Raw genomic sequence first — 18,795 nt, 5'->3', positions numbered from 1 at the left:
CGTGGGAAAGAGAATACACCTGGTTGGAGTGTGAAGATGGCAAAATGAAATGCATCAGATAGTCGTGAAGAGCAAAGACTGCCTGGAAGATGAAAATGGGTTAATCTCCAGAACTCGTTAGAAATGGGGGTCTGATTCAGTGTACACATATATTTATAATGATCATTCAAATGTTTCGCATGTCATCAGATCAGGTATTGCAACTGAATAAAGAAATATCTGCAATAATATTCAGTGAATCTGTTTTGTTCTTGTGTCTGAAATGTGTTGAAAATTAATAAAAACATCCAAAATTTGGGCGCCAATTTGTGACATGACAATGTGTCTTAAAATGAAGTGGTCAGAAACATACCTTATCAAAACATAGTCCATATAGATTTGATCCAGATATAAACTTATTTTTTGTTATATATATAGAGAGAGATTTTGGTTTTTTTAATAATTATTTGTCACACTTCTGGCCATGAGAGAGCACCTTACAAAGATCCTCAAGGCATGAGCAAGCCAGGGTTACACAAGCGCGGTATAAGGGGTCGCCAGAGGAAAGTGTTTAACGCGGTACAGTACTTTTTTTTTCTCAAGGCCTGACTAAGCGCGTTGGGTTACGCTGCTGGTCAGGCATCTACTTGGCAGATGTGGTGTAGCGTATATGGATTTGTCCGAACGCAGTGACGCCTCCTTGAGCTACTGATATTGGAGAGAGAGAGAGGGAGAGAGGGAGAGAAAAAGATAGACAAACACAGAAGGAGAGAGAGAAGGGGTTGGGGATACTGAGAGAGAGAGAGAGAGAGAGAGAGGGAGAGAGAGAGAGGGGGGGAGAGAAAAAGACATGACAAACGTAGAAGGAGAGAGAGAAGGAGTTGGGGATACTGAGAGAGAGAGGGAGAGAGAGAGAGAGAGAGAGAGAGAGGGAGAGAGAGAGAGAGAGAGAGAGAGAGAGAGAGAAAGACATGACAAACGTAGGAGAGAGAGAAGGGGTTGGGGATACTGAGAGAGAGAGGGAGAGAGAGAGAGAGAGAGAGAGAGAGAGAGAGATTGATTCATCCCCATATGAACAGCTACAGCCCCATATGAACAAGGGGCGATAAGAAAATGACTTATAAATGTCTTCATAACTGTCAGTGTTTTACAACTGATTTCACAGCTTAAAAAATGAAATCAACTAAGACAATACCGTCTCTTTGAGTTTAAAAGCTCTATATAGATATCATGCCAGGTTTCGAATAGTACTATCATCAATAAACAATCCAAACAAATATGGATATTCATAATACTTCTTTGGAATATGTCTCGAACGGAGATCATTCAGGGCAGGGCACTTCAACACAAAATGAACTTCGTCTTCAGTTGTTTTGTATTTGTATTTGCATTTTTTGTCACAACAGATTTCTTGGGGTGAAATTCGGGCTGCTCTCAGCGCGTCGCTACACTGAGAGCGCCACCCACTTTTTGTTTTGTTTTTTTGTATTTTTCCTGCGTGCAATTTTATTTGTTTTTCCTATCGAAGTGGATTTTTCAATAGAATTTTGCCAGGAACGACCCCTTTGTTACCTTGGGTTCTTTTTCCTGCACTAAGGACACAGCGTTACTGAATTACATACATTTTTATAACGATATTGGTGTGCATTAATTAAGGACATACCAAGTCTAAATCTAGTCAAAATAAGTCGTAGATGACGGTCCATGTTAGATATAAGATAGTTCTTCACTAAGTGAGTAGAAGTATGCGATCTGTACAAATCAATTCTATCACTCGAATGTACATGCTCACCCCCATTTTGCAACCTACATTCTATTTAAGGTTGATGAAAAGTTTTCAAAAACATGGTCTCTTCACCAACCTATTGAAATATCCATACATACCCAAATCCAAATCCAAATCTATAGACATGTTCGTATATTTGACAACCAATTTCTTTTCCCTTTAAGATTTAAATCATGTAACATGTTGTAAGATTTACGTGGTAATCTACCATTGTTCATTTTAGAACAGTTTCAACTAATGACGAACACAGTTTACTGCATAATTCATATATATATATATTGGATATCTGTTTGTTTCACCATACACTAGATCATTAGGTGTTTTTATGTCGACTCCTAGAAACTTTTTCAGTCCAAATGAGTGAACAGATCCACAAGTCTGAACCGTACTGTACGGTTGGTTGTAGCTGAGTGTCAAAAAGTTTAGTAAAAATGTCCAGAGAGTTATTGTACAACAAAAAAAAAGTTTCTTCATAACTTGCAGTAGTGCATTCTATGCACTTTCATGCAAGTCTCTGCATGTAGCTACAAAGCTCAAACGAGTGGAGAAAACAATGCCAAGGTATTTGTAAACATCAACAACTGGTAGAACAAACTATCGTAAACCCACCTTTCCCTCGCTGCCAACTATCCCCCCTTTCTAAAAACAATAATATTATTTTTATCAAGATGAGCATTTAACTGCAATTTATTAGCTGATTTTTTTTCAAGTTATTTGAGAGCGAGAGAGAGAGAGAGAGGGAGGGAGACAGACAGAAGACAGAGAGTGTAATTAATGACCAATAAAAAAAACTAAAAATCACTAAAGACTTTTTTGATCATTAATTTTCAAGGAAAGATATACAAACTGAACTACAAGATGAACTACAACAGCAACAAAGACAACCGCAACAAAGACAACGGCAACAACCATAACTTGTCTGACTGTGCGTATTTCTTTCACTCCCCGCTCATTCTGTTGTGTTCGTCCTAAGTGCTGCGCCTCTTATTTAATGAAATAAATCACACACACACCCAAAAAAAGCAAAACAAAACAAAAAAACAAACAAAAAAAAAAGACCCAACAAACTTAAAAATCATCCAAAAAGTTTGACTCCAGATGTAGAATCGTGAGGTTGGGTCTTTTTTTAAAATCATATTTTTTGTTTTTAGATTCTTCTTTCATTTTACCGTAACTAACTGTGTTGTTTATGCTGTTGTTTTTACTCAACAAACGTATTTGATAGTACCGTGCATCATGCCCGCGTGCACACACGCGCGCGTGCACACACACAAACACACACACAGACCGTCGGATTATGAACTCAGCATGTAATTCACGTTTGCTTCAAAGGGGGAGGGAGGGGTGGGGGTCGGGGGTGCTGAACAACGCTGCTTGAGAGAGAGAGAGAGAGATATGAACTCAGCACGTGATTCACGTTTGTTTCAACGTGAGCCGGGACCAGTTGCAGATTTAATTGTGTGTGAACTGTAACTGTGTGAACTATTGGTGAGGTGTTACTGTGTGAACTATTGGTGAGGTGTAACTGTGTGTAAAGTTTACCAGTGGTGTGCATAAGAATGGAGAGATAAGCAAAGTGAACAAAGAAAGAGAGAGAGAGAGAGAGAGAGAGAGAGAGAGAGAGAGAGAATCAGAGAGAGAGTTGGAGGGAGAGAGAGGAAAAAAACGAAATTAAAAAGAAAGAAAGAGAGAATGAATAAATGAATGAAAGAAAAGTTACATTTTTTGTCAACCTGGGGTAATGCGTGCACACATGTTTTCTTCCGTGTGTGTGTGTGTGTGTGTGTGTGTGTTCAAACTCTTCAAACATACAGAAATACTGACAAATCATTTTGCTTGCTTTAATAGAAGAATGAAAAATCGCTACAAAAATGCAGTACAATTCAATAAGCACCACAAAAATGAGACCCCAGCACACCGGAAGACCAGTGTTGCAAATCAAATAAAGTCTTGAATACATGCATGGAGACCAGACTACTGGAGAATCAGTCGGTGTCATTTACAGATAAGTATGTGCACACTCATGCTGCCAAGGTTTTCCGACACATTTGAATTTGAGAAACATTGTTCATCTTGATTTTAGATTTAAGATATGCTTTTAGAATGCGGGGCTGATTACTGATAGATTTGCATTGGTCAGTTTTAAAGATCGGGTGAGCAGTGTCATACACATTCATTTTCCAACTAACACAGTCCCTGAAGACAGATCTATGGTCTGAGACGTTGGACACCCCTTATTAAAAGTGAGTCTTATTTTACAACCAACAGATCTTATAAACTTTCTCCGTTTTGGGTATACCAATATTTTCTTATATCAGGTATACCAATATTGTTTATACAGGTCTACCAGTATTGTTACATCAGGTGTGCCAATATTGTTTATACCAGTCATACCAATAACATTTGCATAGCCATACCAAGACATTCATCATCAACACTCCAAGATAAGTCACTTCCAGCTGTTTTCCAAATACTTTGATTTTCCTTACGTCAAACATATCTGTACATATCTCTGAGAAGATCTGTAATAACAAATTTGTGTGTATTCAGCAGTTGCATTATATACATATTTATACAAACAAACAAAAAGACAAGATAGATTACGCGATTTTATTTTCAGTTTGTAAAATCTAATACATTGGGGTTTCAGCAATTTTTTTCTGTCATACTTACGATTGAACAGTTTCTCAGCTACACTTGCATAAAGTTATGCTGGGTTCTACACTTTCAATAGATATGGCACACCTTGGATATGAGAAACACGTCTTACATCTCTGCTGTATTACTCTTGTCTTAACTGCAGTTCTTTAATTAAACAACGGGAACTGGTTAACCAGTGTCACATCAGAAAGGAAATTGATTCCCTTGATTATATTGCTGAATATTATACACTTTGTACACATACACATCGTATAATACTAAACAATGTACGAAAACAATAAAAGAAGGAATGTTCATCATACAATCTGTCCAAAACAATTTACAGAATAACAGTACTGAAGCAAATAAACCCAATAATCACATGGTTAAACCAACATAAATATGATCAGGGAAAAAATGCAGATAAAAGTTTTCTTAAAAAACACAGTGTCAAAGCAATTGGTTTCATAGTGACATTATTTTTCATGAAATCTATCATGTCAACGAAGATGCAAAAACACTTAATTAAAAACATCAATATGAACAAAGCACCTGCAGACAAGACCTGCAAGACATTCATTTACGCATGGAAATGACAAACACCAGGGAGCGAGGTTCAAGAGCAGTGTTCACACGTGATACAGCGAAAACAATTTCCTTCAGCCTTAAACTCACGTTCGCAAAAAAGGTAAAGCAATATATCTATTTATCAATTTATTATTTAGTCAACTATTTATTTCGCAATGTAACCGACACACAAGGAAATTTGGATTCGACGTAGAATTTCCTCCGTCACATTGATGTGACCGAAGACAGGCATTGTTGAAGTATACATGTCAATCAATCAATATGCAGAGAGAAAAAAAGAATAAAGAAGGCAAATTGCAATACAAAGGAAATTGGACGAAACAAATAAAACGTTTTACCAGAAGGATGTGACATTTAACATAGTGTTTCGTGAATTTTTGACAAAACAGTATTATAGTTGTTGGTATCAAGCTGTTAAAACACACGCACACACACAACAACAACAACAACAAAGGTTTGAGTTCTGACATTGTACCAAAACTGAAGATGAATTATTGGATGAATGTATAAATCATTTCAAGATGATTTCAGAAGTTTTTGAGAATCAGAAAACATAATTAAGCTGCTTTAATGAAGCAAAAAAAAAAAAAACAAAAAAAAAGATTCAAGTGATATGCGGGTAAGAACAAAGAACATGTTTTGTAGCATGCAATTTTCAGTACAAAATTGCTGGGTGCTTCATTTGGTTGTGTCAGCTAACTTTGCGTGATCAAGTATCAAATGAATCTGCGTGACCAATTTTGAAGTATCAAATAAAAATCTGCATGATCAATTTTGAAGTATCAAATCTATATGATCGATTTTGTAGTGTCAAATAAATCTGCGTGGTCGATTTTGAAGTGTCAAATAAATCTGCGTGGTCGATTTTGTAGTGTCAAATAAATCTAAACAAATAATTCTGGCATACCAAAGAAGTCTGTGTGATTGATTCTGAAGTATCAAGTAAGTCTCTGTATTTAGTCATAAAGTATCAAAATTAATAGTCTTACAATTTTCATGACTATGAAGTATTATGCGACTGATTCCGGTGAAAGATTTTAGCCACAGCTAATTCGGCGCATCAGCTCAGTAAGCAATGGAAACATCCCATTCCAAACAACCAGCCGATATTTTTTCCTCCTCCACTAGACCTTGAGTGGTGGTCTGGACGCTAGTCATTCGGATGAGACGATAAACTGAGGTCCCGTGTGCAGCATGCACTTAGCGCACGTAAAAGAACCCACGGCAACAAAAGGGTTGTTCCTGGCAAAATTCTGTAGAAAAATCCATCTCGATAGGAAAAACAAATAAAACTGCACGCAGGAAAAAATACAAAAAAATGGGTGGCGCTGTTGTGTAGCAACGCGCTCTCCCTGGGGACAGCAGCCCGAATTTCACACAGAGAAATTTGTTGTGATAAAAAAGAAAGAAATACAAATATAGTTTTAAAAAGGAAGGGCTGCCCCCTCTTTTCCTCCTGCCTGGACGTGGAACGAGTATCACTGGTGATCTCTGCAGCCAGTCCAGTTGTCACTGAAGCGCCTGTCCCTTGGAAGAGGCAAAGCTGGTCTCCTCAGTGGACGCTGTTTTCACCACACACTCAGAACATGACGGCCTTTCTGGCTCAGAAGATGTGGACATCTGTGGTTGAGATGTGGACACCTGTGAGTGAGGTGTCGACATCTGCGGTTGAGATGTGGACACCTGCGGCTCAGGTGTGGACATCTCTGGTTCAGAAGTTGGGGACCTTTCTCGCATATCAAGTGGAATTACCTGTTGCTGCTGTTGCTGAACAGAGTACCTGCCCCGTCTGCCGAAGGTTTGCAGGCAGAAGGCCCGCACGTCAGGATCCCGGGCCGGGTACATGATGAAGATGACTAAGCCCTGGAATGCGGTGGTGCAGGTAAAGAGGTACTGGAAGACCAGGCGGGCGTCCTCCACGGCGAAGAAAGCGAAGACCCAGCTGAGACCTGGAACAGGGAGGTGGGGAACGTTCGGATGGTTCAGTGTGAATGTGGAGTCTGCTTCTTTGGTCTGAATGGAGAGACAGACAGACAGACAGACAGAGACACAGAGAGAGAAACACACACACACAAAGAGAGAAAGAGAGAGAGAGAGAGAGAGAGAGAAACAGAGACAGAGATACAGAGAGAGAGATGGAGAGAGAATCACACATACAGACATATTTACAGTCCGCCGAGAGACATTGCAGGGATGCGGTACATGGCAAAGGAAGTGAGAGACGACTACGTCACGACTATCAGTGACAAGCACATGACATGATGCATGCAGAAAGACCAGCGTCAGACCAGTCAGTCTGAGCGGAAGGCGTGGTGCTCTCTGTATTCCGTCACAAACTATTGTAATGGCGGCAGCGACATAGCGACAGCGGCTGAAAGAATATGGAAACCGTCTCCATTATAAAACCACACTTCTCTGACGAACAAGTGGCAAAGCTACTTGAGGGGGGTTCCGTGGAGGAAACGAGGAAAGGATACTACCCAGTTCTTTTCAAAAAGCTGTGACGAACTGAACTGAAAAAGAAAAAGGAGAGGTGGGAGTAACTCACTGCCGTAAATTAGGTGAGTGCCAATGGCCGTGAAGGCCAAGGAAGGTAGCTCTGTTATATATATATATATATATATATATATATATATATATATATATACCACTGTCCAGTTTCATTGCAATGGCAGCTAAATTTGCTGTTACATTTTCCACTGGATCTCTTGAACTAAGCACTAGCTGTTATGTATTATTATCATGTGCCTTTGAAGGAATGAAAGCATTTTGATAGGAAAGGGTAACAATACTGGTAGATTATTTTTCAAATTAAATAATGCCCCCCCCCCCCCCCCTTCTCTCCTCCCTCTCTCAAATGTAAAAATAATGTTCTTTTGACTTCAATCCTTATTTCAATTTTTTTGGTATTAATAATAGTATCGAAAAAAATCTGGCATTTCCACAAGAGGGGTCACCCCATCATATCTTGTTCAGTGTACCTGGTATTTCCACAAGAAGGGTCACCCCATCAAATCTTGTTCAGTGTACCTGGTATTTCCACAAGAGGGGTCACCCCATCATATCTTGTTCAGTGTACCTGGTATTTCCACAAGAAGGGTCACCCCATCAAATCTTGTTCAGTGTACCTGGTATTTCCACAAGAGGGGTCACCCCATCATATCTTGTTCAGTGTACCTGGTATTTCCACAAGAGGGGTCACCCCATCAAATCTTGTTCAGTGTACCTGGTATTTCCACAAGAGGGGTCACCCCATCATATCTTGTTCAGTGTACCTGGTATTTCCACAAGAGGGGTCACCCAATCCAATCCTGTTCAGTGCCCGTCAGCTCATAATTCTCACAGGGAGCAATACCAAACTCCCTGTGTTCAACAGTATCTTCACAAATCTCAGTTGGGTGTTGACCATCTCTAAGCACATGATTCTGGCCCAAATTTCTTCAGTGAAGGTGCATGAGGTAAACAGTTGCTGCCATTTCTATGTCTTTAGTCTAAGGCTATGCCCTTTGCGCATAGGAAATTGCGGGTCTACCCTTTTGGCCTCTACATGTTTGACGTAGCCTCAGACTGGACTTTATCACAGCTAATGCATTTCATTACTGAGAACTTTAGCCTCGGACATAGGAAATAATCCTGCACTTAGGCTTTGTCTCTTTTCATGCATTAGACACCAGAGCAACCTGAATGTTAGAAAAGGTTTAGTTTGATAATAGATTAATTATCGATTAATCAACATATCTGGCTGATTACACATTAGTATTATTGGTATTATTGGTTTAAAAAAATCAATAATTAGTTTTAAGGTATCATACAGTATTTCATACCCTCCTAGTGCTGCAGCCTTAAGGACTAGTTGGCCTTTGGGAACCATCGCATTGCCGACCTCCCAAAACCCTCTAGGCCCAGAGAGTGGGGATGTAACTTGGACATGACGTTCTCCACTATAATAATTCTAGCCCAAATATTCAGTCGGGACAGCAGTTGCCTCGTCTGCTGTTCTTATGGTCATAGTCGGACACAACTGACAATCTTTTATATATATATATATATATATATATATATATGGTATACTAGTTGTACAGTTTTACATATGTGATGGCGCATGCGAAAATCATGGATAATGGTCAAAATTATCTGAAAGTAGAGAGAATTCTGAATAACACACAGAAAACAGAATTCAAGTGTCTTTATTAGTTTCTGAGATACATGCATTTGAGTCTCGTGATGATCACAAACGTACTTCTGAGAAAATTGGGGCAAACGAGTTCGCTGTTTCCCACTCTTGATCACCAATTCCCAATGGGAAAACATCAAAATAAAGCACTAATACTTTATATTTCTTTATAATACTTGGAAATTTAATAGAAAAAGAATCATAGAATCTGAATAACCAAAAAACTCAAATTTGATATTTACACCCCTTGTCACTTTCACAGCGTGTTACGTGAAATTTACTCCAGCGACTTATCCATGATTTTCGCGTGCGGCGTCACATATTATTATATTATTGACATATTATTCAGCAGTTGGAAAGAACATTTCAATCATCCACTGTTCCAGCATTCCCCTTCATGCCCTCCCCCCAGTGTGTCCTCCCATGCTGGTGACCAGGGTCAGAGAATAACAGCTGAAGAAAATGCTGATCTGTGACTGAAATTAGAGCCCACGTTTCTCTTATTTTACAGCTTCCTGGTGAAGCCCAGGGGGTGTTACTTTGAAGAGCGAGTTTTAAGATAGATGCTATCAGTGGACAGCGGTTGGTGTGGAGTTTGTGTGTGTGTGTGTGTGTGTGTGTGTGTGTGTGTGTGTGTGTGTGTGTGTGTGTGTGTGTGTGTGTGTGTGTGTGTGTGTGTGTGTGTCTGTCTGTCTGTGTGCATGTGTGTCTATATCTGTATGTGTGTGTGTATGTGTGTGAGAGAGTGAGGTATGCGTATACATGTATTTGTGTGCATATGTGAGAGAGAAAGTAAGAGAGGAATGTGTATTTGCATGAGAGAGAGAGAGAGAGAGAGAGAGAGAGAGACAGACAGACAGACAGAGAGACAGAGAGACAGGGTGACCTACCCATCACCACAAAACAGCTGATGGAGGCACGGACACCGATGGCAGTGAAATTGGAGCCGCCACTGCTGATCTTGGGCCGACGACAGATGCTGATGACGACCAACACGTAGATGACGATGTTGGTGGTGACAATGATGGCGACAGGCGTCAGGAAGGCGTAGTAAAAAGGCGTCAGCGACATCCAGCAACTGAATGAACCACAACACAAAAGAAGATGCTTTTCCCTTTGGTAATGTACTGATATACAGTTTACAGAATACTGGACCTGACCACACCTGAGAAAAACTTCAGATATTTTCCAACAGGACAAGCTCTGGGTGCCGGGAAAGACTCCATACCAGGCTGGAATTAGAGCTGCCCCTCCCCCCTCCCCCAAGCATCCGGGCAGGTTTATGCAGCAACTCCTGAGCCATCTCTAGGGCATTAGGGGGTCTAATGGTCCCATCCCGAGTCTTGCTTCCTAAGGAAGGCCAGCAGAGATGGAGGAGCTGTCTCCGCCCAGTTTACTCAGTCAGGCAGGGTTCTGACTCAGCAAAATGAGAGTTGAGTTCCGCCTGGTCCCCTGACGAACAAGAGACCTGTCTCCTGGGAAGAGCGAGGAATGGCATACTATGAACTTTCTTCAGTGTCTAAGTTGGTCTGGCCATCTTCTGTGTCATCTGTGTTAGCCTGACCATCTTCTGTATCATATGTGTCTGTCTGACCATCTTCTGTGTCATCTGTGTTAGCCTAACCATCTTCTGTATCATATGTGTCAGTCTGACCATCTTCTTTATCATCTGTGTTAGTCTGACCAACTTGTGTGTCATCTGTGTTAGCCTGACCATCTTCTGTGTCATCTGTGTCACTCTGACCATCTTCTGTATCATATGTGTTAGTCTGATTATCTTCTGTATCATCTGTGTCAGTCTGACCATCTTCTGTGTCATCTGTGTTATCCTGACCATCTTCTGTATCATCTGTGTTAGTCTGACCATCTTCTGTGTCATCTGTGTTAGTCTGACCATCTTCTGTATCATCTGTGTTAGCCTGACCATCTTCTGTGTCATCTGTGTGAGTCTGACCATCTTCTGTGTCATCTGTGTGAGTCTGACCATCTTCTGTGTCATCTGTGTTAGTCTGACCATCTTCTGTACCATCCGAGTTAGTCTGACCATCTTCTGTATCATATGTGTTAGTGTGGCCATCTTCTGTGTCATCTGTGTTAGTCTGACCATCTTCTGTATCATATGTGTTAGTCTGACCATCTTCTGTATCTTCTTTTTCCTCGTTCGCCTCCAAATTAGATGAGCAGCCCGGTGTCCTTGATGAAGGCTGCCGTCCGTCGCAGCTCCTCCAGGGTGCCGTACAGTTTGGCTTCCACTGCTGTCGGTGTTGGCCAGTACTTCCTCCTGGATGCTGCATGCGTCCTACAGTCTTGAAGGATGTGGTCGGTTGTCATTGGTCCCTCACCACAAGGGCACTCTCCACTCTGTCCAATGCCAAATTCTGTGTGCATGTGGTGGAGCAGGCAGTTGTGTCCAGTCCTGAGGCGAAGATCTTGACTTGTTCCCGTCTTTCCAGCAAATGGTATCTGTCTTCTGGATTATATTTGGGGAGGCGCCACTTTATTCATTGCTGTGCCTTGATGATTGTCTTGATTTCATCGTATGACACCAGTTTGTTGGCCTGCTCCTTCTGTGCACCGTCTTTTGCCAGAATGTCCACTTTTTCGTTGCCTCTGATGCCACAGTGTGCTGGTACCCATTGTATCACCACTTTCTCCACTCAGGGTAACAAGGGCTGAAGTGAGATGGTTCTGTTCTTTGCAGCGGGAGTTCTTGAGGGCTTGAAGCACGGAGAGAGCGTCTGAGAACACCACCACCTGCCCTGTTGTTCTTGTGGAGTTCTGCGAGACTGTTGTGGCTGCCTCACAGAGGGCTTCTCGCTCAGCTCGGAAGTTGGTGGAGTATTTTCCTGTTGGGATTGCAATTTCTTCATCTCCGTCTTTGTATAGGAGGAAGATTCCAGCTCCACCACCCCTCGTTGCTTCTGTGCCGGAGCCATCTGTAAAGACATGGGTCCAGTCTTCCTGGGGGTACTGGTTGCAGATGTACTTCATGGCCAGGGCCTTCCTTCAGGTGTCTGACTGTGTTCCTCTCTTCTCCACTCCGGGAATGCTGGTGACGACTGTTGGGAACACCTGCCTCTTCCAAGATGGGTGGGTGACATTTGCCGGGATAGGCTTTGCTTCGTGTTCCATCAAGACTGGGTTTTGTCTTTCAAGGCGTCTTGACTAGTGGATGAAGCTGCCTCTTTTCAGCTGGCTCTTGGTGGGTCTGCTCATTCTGTTGTTCATTGGATGGTTTTCAAGTTTGAATTTTGCTGCCTGGATGAGGATCTGTGTCGCTTCTGTCCTCTAGTGACTGTAGCCCAGTGGTCTCCTCCATCTTCAGGATTGGGGTGGATCTCATGGCGCCAGTTATGACACGCTGAGCTTGGTTCTGTATCTTGTTGAGATGGTCGAGGTTAGACTTTGCAGCTGATGCCCATGCTGATGTCCCGTACTCAACTACAGGTCGGACTCTCCCCGTATAGTCTCTTTAGGATACGTTCATCAGACCCACAGTCCGTCCCTGCAAGTTTCTTCATGATCGCCAGTCTCAGCTTGGCCTGGCTACAGCATCTGGTGATCTGCTGTTTCCAAGTGAGCCTGCTGTCAAAGGTCACTTCCAGGTAGGTAGGTGTCGGTTCCTCCACAAGGCTTTGGTTGTTCAGTGTCAATTTCGCCTCTTGCTTCTTGCTGGATAGGCTGAAGACTGTGTAGGTTGTTTTGCTTGAGTTGACAGAGACAAGCCATTCCTTGGTCAAGTTGCTGATCTTGTTGAGCACGGTCTGGAGGTGTACCTGAGCTGTAGTGGTGTACTCTTCAGAGCACCAGAGTACCAGGTCATCTGCATAGATCGCTCCTCTGACCCCTCTTGGCAGTTCTGTATCACCTGTGTTAGTCTGGCCATCTTCTGTGTCATATGAGTGAGTCTGGCCATCTTCTGTGTCGTCTGTGTTAGCCTGACCATTTTCTGTATCATCTGTGTTAGCCTGACCATTAGTCTGACCATCTTCTGTGTCATCTGTGTTAGCCTGACCATTAGTCTGACCATCTTCTGTGTCATCTGTGTTAGTCTGACCATTAGTCTGACCATCTTCTGTGTCATCTGTGTTAGTCTGACCATCTTCTGTATCATATGTGTTAGTCTGATCATTAGTCTGACCATCTTCTGTGTCGTCTGTGTTAGTCTGACCATCTTCTGTATCATATGTGTTAGCCTGACCATTAGTCTGACCATCTTCTGTGTCGTCTGTGTTAGTCTGACCATCTTCTGTATCATATGTGTTAGTCTGATCATTAGTCTGACCATCTTCTGTGTCGTCTGTGTTAGTCTGACCATCTTCTGTATCATATGTGTTAGTCTGACCATTAGTCTGACCATCTTCTGTGTCATCTGTGTTAGCCTGACCATTAGTCTGACCATCTTCTGTGTCATCTGTGTTAGTCTGACCATCTTCTGTATCATATGTGTTAGCCTGACCATTAGTCTGACCATCTTCTGTGTCATCTGTGTTAGTCTGACCATCTTCTGTATCATATGTGTTAGTCTGATCATTAGTCTGACCATCTTCTGTGTAATCTGTGTTAGTCTGATCATTAGTCTGACCATCTTCTGTGTCATCTGCGTTAGTCTGATCATTAGTCTGACCATCTTCTGTGTCATCTGTGTCACTCTGACCATCTTCTGTATCATGTGTGTTAGCCCGAGTCAATCTGAACAGCTTCTTCAGGAACAGAGACCACTCTGATGTGCTAGCACCCATGCAGGCATGGTATTCTGGAGATCAACCCAGTGGGAAGCAAAGAAGGACCACTCAGACACCTGATAATGAGGCTGCAGGCAGTGACTCCCCCTTGTCCCCCATGCTAAAGGGGATGACTGATGAAGAGTGGCGGAATTAAAAGTCCAGTCATGTCCGTGAACTGGGGTGCTGTGCATCACCATGTCTGTGAACTGGGGTGCTGTGCATCAGCTTGTCTGTGAACAGGGGTGCTGTGCATCAGCTTGTCTGTGAACGGGGGTGCTGTGCATCAGCTTGTCTGTGAACTGGGCTTCTGTGCATCAGCATGTCTGTGAACAGGGGTGCTGTGCATCACTATGTCAGTGAACTGCGGTTCTGTGCATCACTATGTCTGTGAACTGGGTTGCTGTGCATCAGCATGTCTGTGAACTGGGTTGCTGTGCATCAGCATGTCTGTGAACTGGGGTTTACACCCAGATGTCTCTCAAGAGTACAGGTGACTGAGGGGGCAGAAACTCCTGGCTTTTGCTGACTGATCAGTCATACCGGGAGGGAGGTGCTGGTGACACTGTATTCTGGGGAAAGCGGTGTTGGGCTGAGACTGGTGTGGTGGGGGGATAGTGGTGGGGGTCTGGTCCTGGTTCTGTATGCAGCCCGACATGTCCCAGGGGAGAACCCCAGTACGGGCAGGAGAGGGCAAGCCATCCGTGAGTGACCGCCACCCTGTGAAGCCAGGTCAGAAGGGTGTAAGGTACGACCTGGGTGTCCAACCCACCAGCAGACAGACGGGCTGACAGCCCGGAAATGCCTGCCACACACTGGTCTCCCTCTGCAGAGGAAACCTGCCGGACAGCAGGGTCGTTGCAACGAGCTGGTCTCCCCCCAGGGCAGAGGAAGTGGGATAGCGAAAGGGTCGTCTGCCACGTACCCCCCTCCATCCGTAGACCCATGGTACTGGGGCGAGGGAGGTCAGACAGTGGTGTCATGCACCTCACCTCTCACTAGCTGTACCCTCCTGCAGGAACCAGAGGTCCCAGGGGAAGAGGGCCAGAACGCCAGGATCACACGACCAGTGTCCCCTCCCGTGAGGAACCTGTGGTGCTCTGACCTGGGGTGGGTTGACAGAGAGGTGTCTGCCTGAGGTCAGGGCTTTCTCCTCCACTGAGGGAAGCGAAGCAGGGGACTCAACACAGGAGAGGGGAAGGGACAGAGCCGTGCCACCACTGAGAGCAGTCACAGTGCACTGCTGGCAGGAAAGGGAGGTCACCCAGTGCCTGAAAGGATATGTCCCGCCCCACCCCACAAGCGTCAACAACAGGGGCACGACCCTTTCCTAAACCCTCCTCCAACTGGAATGACTTGGGGTGCGGGGTGGGGGGCAGGACCTTGCTTCCCCTCAGACCCCTTCCTGGCTGATTCTCTAGGTCGAGTCCTCTCTCCGCGATCTGTCCCAAGAGACAGGTCTTCCTGGTCACAAACAAGACCCAGACACTCCGGACCTGGGTCAGAAAAATGAAACCAACCCAGTCTCTTGGGTTCGACCATCACAGGGTGGAGTGCAAGGCATAACAACTGGTACCCGGTTGGTCCTGATATTATGGTCCTGATATCTGGGCCTTTAGTTATCCCTTTACATCACTCTGTATGACCTTATGCAAGGTCAGAAACAGGCACAGTGGTTTTCTCCCCTTGAACCCTTTCTTTAGTTGTGAGTTTGATCATCTGTTTTCTTGGTCTTTATTGCTACCATACCAATATGACCAAAAGTACCACACAACTCCTTAAACGGGTGCAGAAATACACTTTACCTCGTGAATAATGTTAGGAATCTATAAAAACTGAAAACCACCCCCAGGAAGTTGCAGGAGATAATGAACTTACTATCTGTCTCCTCCATGGTACAGCTCCACGTCGATTGCAGACACAATGATAACTGGCAGGGCTGGCAGAACTGCACACACAAACACACACACACACACACACACACACACACACACACAAAAACACACGCACACGCACACACACATCAGACTATTGTAAGGCAATATTATGTAATGACTTAAGCTTTGTCAGAATTAGACTGACTCATTGTATATGAACTCACTTGTGCCTTGTCAAATCATTATTTCAGAAGATGTTGATGTATATACATGTGCACATGGGAATATATAAGATATATATAAGATTAGAAAAATAATTGCAGTTCGGCAACTCGCTGTCCCTTATCTCACCCCAAGAGATCAGTCCGGCCTTCAGCATGAAGCGTGGTGTGGAAGGTTGTCTCTTGCCCTTGAACAGCATGACGTAATGCAGCGCCCCCTGGACCAGCATCCAGAGGAAGGTGACCAGGATGAAGTAGTGCAGCAAGATGGCCACCAGCAGGCAGGTCACGTGACTCCCCACACGCTTCACCCCGGCCAGGAAGATGACCCAGGAGATCAGCATGGCCAGCGACAGGTTGAACAAGGCCTGCTGGGGGAGGCTTTTGTGCAGCTTCCTGTCGGCACGAGGAAACATGGGTTACATAGAGAAACAAAATGAACAGGAAATTTGCCATAACAGTACTTTTATGTAACATTCTTACCATGACCCACTGGTGCAGTGTCTAGCATGGACTGACTTCCCTATCCTGTACAAAGTAAGGTATGCATGTGATAAAAGATCTAAATGTAGATTATAAACAACGGAAAAAAAAAACGAAACAAAATCGAAAGCAGATGCAAGTAAAGCAGCTCCCTCTATGCAGAGACGTCAGTTGCGTTAAATGACAATAATTTTCCCCAAATGTACAAGGACAGTTGTAGAGGAGGGTGGAGGGGAGGGGTTTTATGTGAGTAGGACATGTTGGATTGAACGTAACGAAACGAACATAGCGAAAACGATGCATGTACAGTTGCTTCCCTTGTATGGTGACTCCACCTCCCCTTACCCCCCAAAGCCCACCCCATCCCATGGGCTGAGAGAGAAGACAGCTAGCTCCCTCAAGCCTTCTCACCCTCCCCGCACACACCCCATCCCAACACCCTCCTGATAAACCCCAGGAATTTCCAGAGGGAAAGGTGGGAGATGTCCCCCGGACTCACTTGACAAATATGAAGGCGAGGAGAGTGAGGAACAAGGCACCAATGGAGACTGTCAAACCCGCCATGGTGATGGAGCTGAGGATGCTCTCGTGATGTTTCTTCACACTTTGACCGTAGAAGTCCTGAAAATACAGTCAGACACTCTGTTCCAGTCTGCCTCTGTGTGTGTGTGTGTGTGTGTGTGTAGAGAGAGAGAGAGAGAGGTCTGGCTCCACGGATGACTGGACACCACCAAAGACTCAGCAGCGGTGCACGGTCTCCTATGGTGTGTGGCCTTATGGTGACCTGCCATTGACACCTACCTGCGTACTGCTGGCACAACCACAGCGGCAGACAGCTTCTGGGTGTTGGTGTGTGTGAAGGACTAGGAGTGAGCGTCATGGGGGAGGTAGGTTGTCACTGAAAACCGTGTCATGGGGGAGGTACGTTGTCACTGAAAACCGTGTCATGAGGGAGGGAGGTTGTCACTGAAAACCGTGTCATGGGGGAGGGGGTTGTCACTGAAAACCTTGTCATGGGGGACGGTGGTTGTCACTGAAAACCGTGTCATGGGGAAGGGTTGTCACTGAAAACCGTGTCATGGGGGAGGGGGGTTTCACTGAAAACCGTGTCATGAGGGGGTTGTCAATGGGGGAGGGGGGTGCCACTGAAAACCGTGTCATGGGGGAGGGGGGTGTCACTGAAAACCGTGTCATGGGGGGGGGTGTCACTGAAAACCGTGTCATGAGGGGGGTGTCACTGAAAACCGAGTCATGAGGAGGGGGTGTCACTGAAAACCGTGTCATGAGGGGGGTGTCACTGAAAACCGAGTCATGAGGAGGGGTTGTCACTGAAAACCGTGTCATGAGGGGGGTGTCACTGAAAACCGTGTCATGAGGGGGGTGTCACTGAAAACCGTGTCATGAGGAGGGGTTGTCACTGAAAACCGTGTCATGGGGGAGGGGGTTGTCACTGAAAACCGTGTCATGGGGGAGGGGGGTGTCACTGAAAACCGTGTCATGGGGGAATGGGGTTGTCACTGAAAACCGTGTCATGGGGAAGGAGGTTGTCACTGAAAACCGAGTCATGAGCGACGGGGGTTGTCACTAAAAACCGTGTCATGGGGGAATGGGGTTGTCACTGAAAACCGTGTCATTAGGGGGGAGTCACTGAAAACTGTGTCATGGGGGAGGGTTGTCACTGAAAACCGTGTCATGAGGGACGGGGGTTGTCACTGAAAACCGAGTCATGGGGGTGGGTGGGGGTGGGTGGGGGTGTCACTGAAAACCGTGACATGGGGGAGGGGGGTGTCACTGAAAACCGTGTCATGGGGGAGGCGGGTGTCACTGAAAACTGTGTCATGGGGGAGTGGGGTGTCACTGAAAACCGTGACATGAGGGGGTTGTCACTGAAAACCATGTCATGGGGGAGGGGGGTTGTCACTGAAAACCGTGTCATGGGGGGGGGGGGGGTGGTCACTGAAAACCGTGTCATGGGGGAGGGGGGTTGTCACTGAAAACCGTGTCATGGGGGGGGGGTGTCACTGAAAACCGTGTCATGGGGAGGGGTTGTCACTGAAAACCGTGTCATGGGGGAGGGTTGTCACTGAAAACCGTGTCACGGGGGAGGGTTGTCACTGGAAAATGTGTCATGGGGGAGGGGGTTGTCACTGAAAACCGTGTCATTGGGGAGGTAGGTTGTCAGAGTAGTATAACACACAAAGGAAGAACTAAGGAAGGATGCTGACATTGTTCCTTGTCACTGATGACAACTGCAAAGGATATCTCTACTAAAAAAAAAAATAAAAAAATAAAAAAAAAAATTTAGCATTTGCTGTTCAGCTGT

The 18,795-nt window shown here is 44.7% G+C and overlaps 1 protein-coding gene across 1 annotated transcript in view; it reads right to left on the bottom strand.

The window, feature by feature from the left end:
- Positions 1-3,596: 3,596 nt before the first annotated feature.
- The window catches only part of LOC143287839 (uncharacterized), a 127,366-nt gene continuing 112,167 nt past the window's right edge, over positions 3,597-18,795 (bottom strand). The window contains exons 42-46 of the mRNA XM_076596078.1: positions 16,972-17,093; positions 16,120-16,385; positions 15,770-15,839; positions 10,058-10,245; positions 3,597-6,942 (exon numbers count right to left, since the gene is read on the bottom strand). Of these exons, the coding sequence (XP_076452193.1) occupies positions 6,503-6,942; positions 10,058-10,245; positions 15,770-15,839; positions 16,120-16,385; positions 16,972-17,093 (1,086 nt within the window). The 3' untranslated portion in view covers positions 3,597-6,502. The remainder of the gene's footprint in view (positions 6,943-10,057; positions 10,246-15,769; positions 15,840-16,119; positions 16,386-16,971; positions 17,094-18,795) is intronic.

Source organism: Babylonia areolata, chromosome 12, assembly GCF_041734735.1.
Source record: "Babylonia areolata isolate BAREFJ2019XMU chromosome 12, ASM4173473v1, whole genome shotgun sequence".
NCBI classification, from domain to species: Eukaryota; Metazoa; Mollusca; class Gastropoda; order Neogastropoda; family Buccinidae; genus Babylonia; species Babylonia areolata.
The sequence above is the reverse complement of the archived record's forward strand: the minus strand, read 5'-3'. Positions and strand labels throughout refer to the sequence as shown.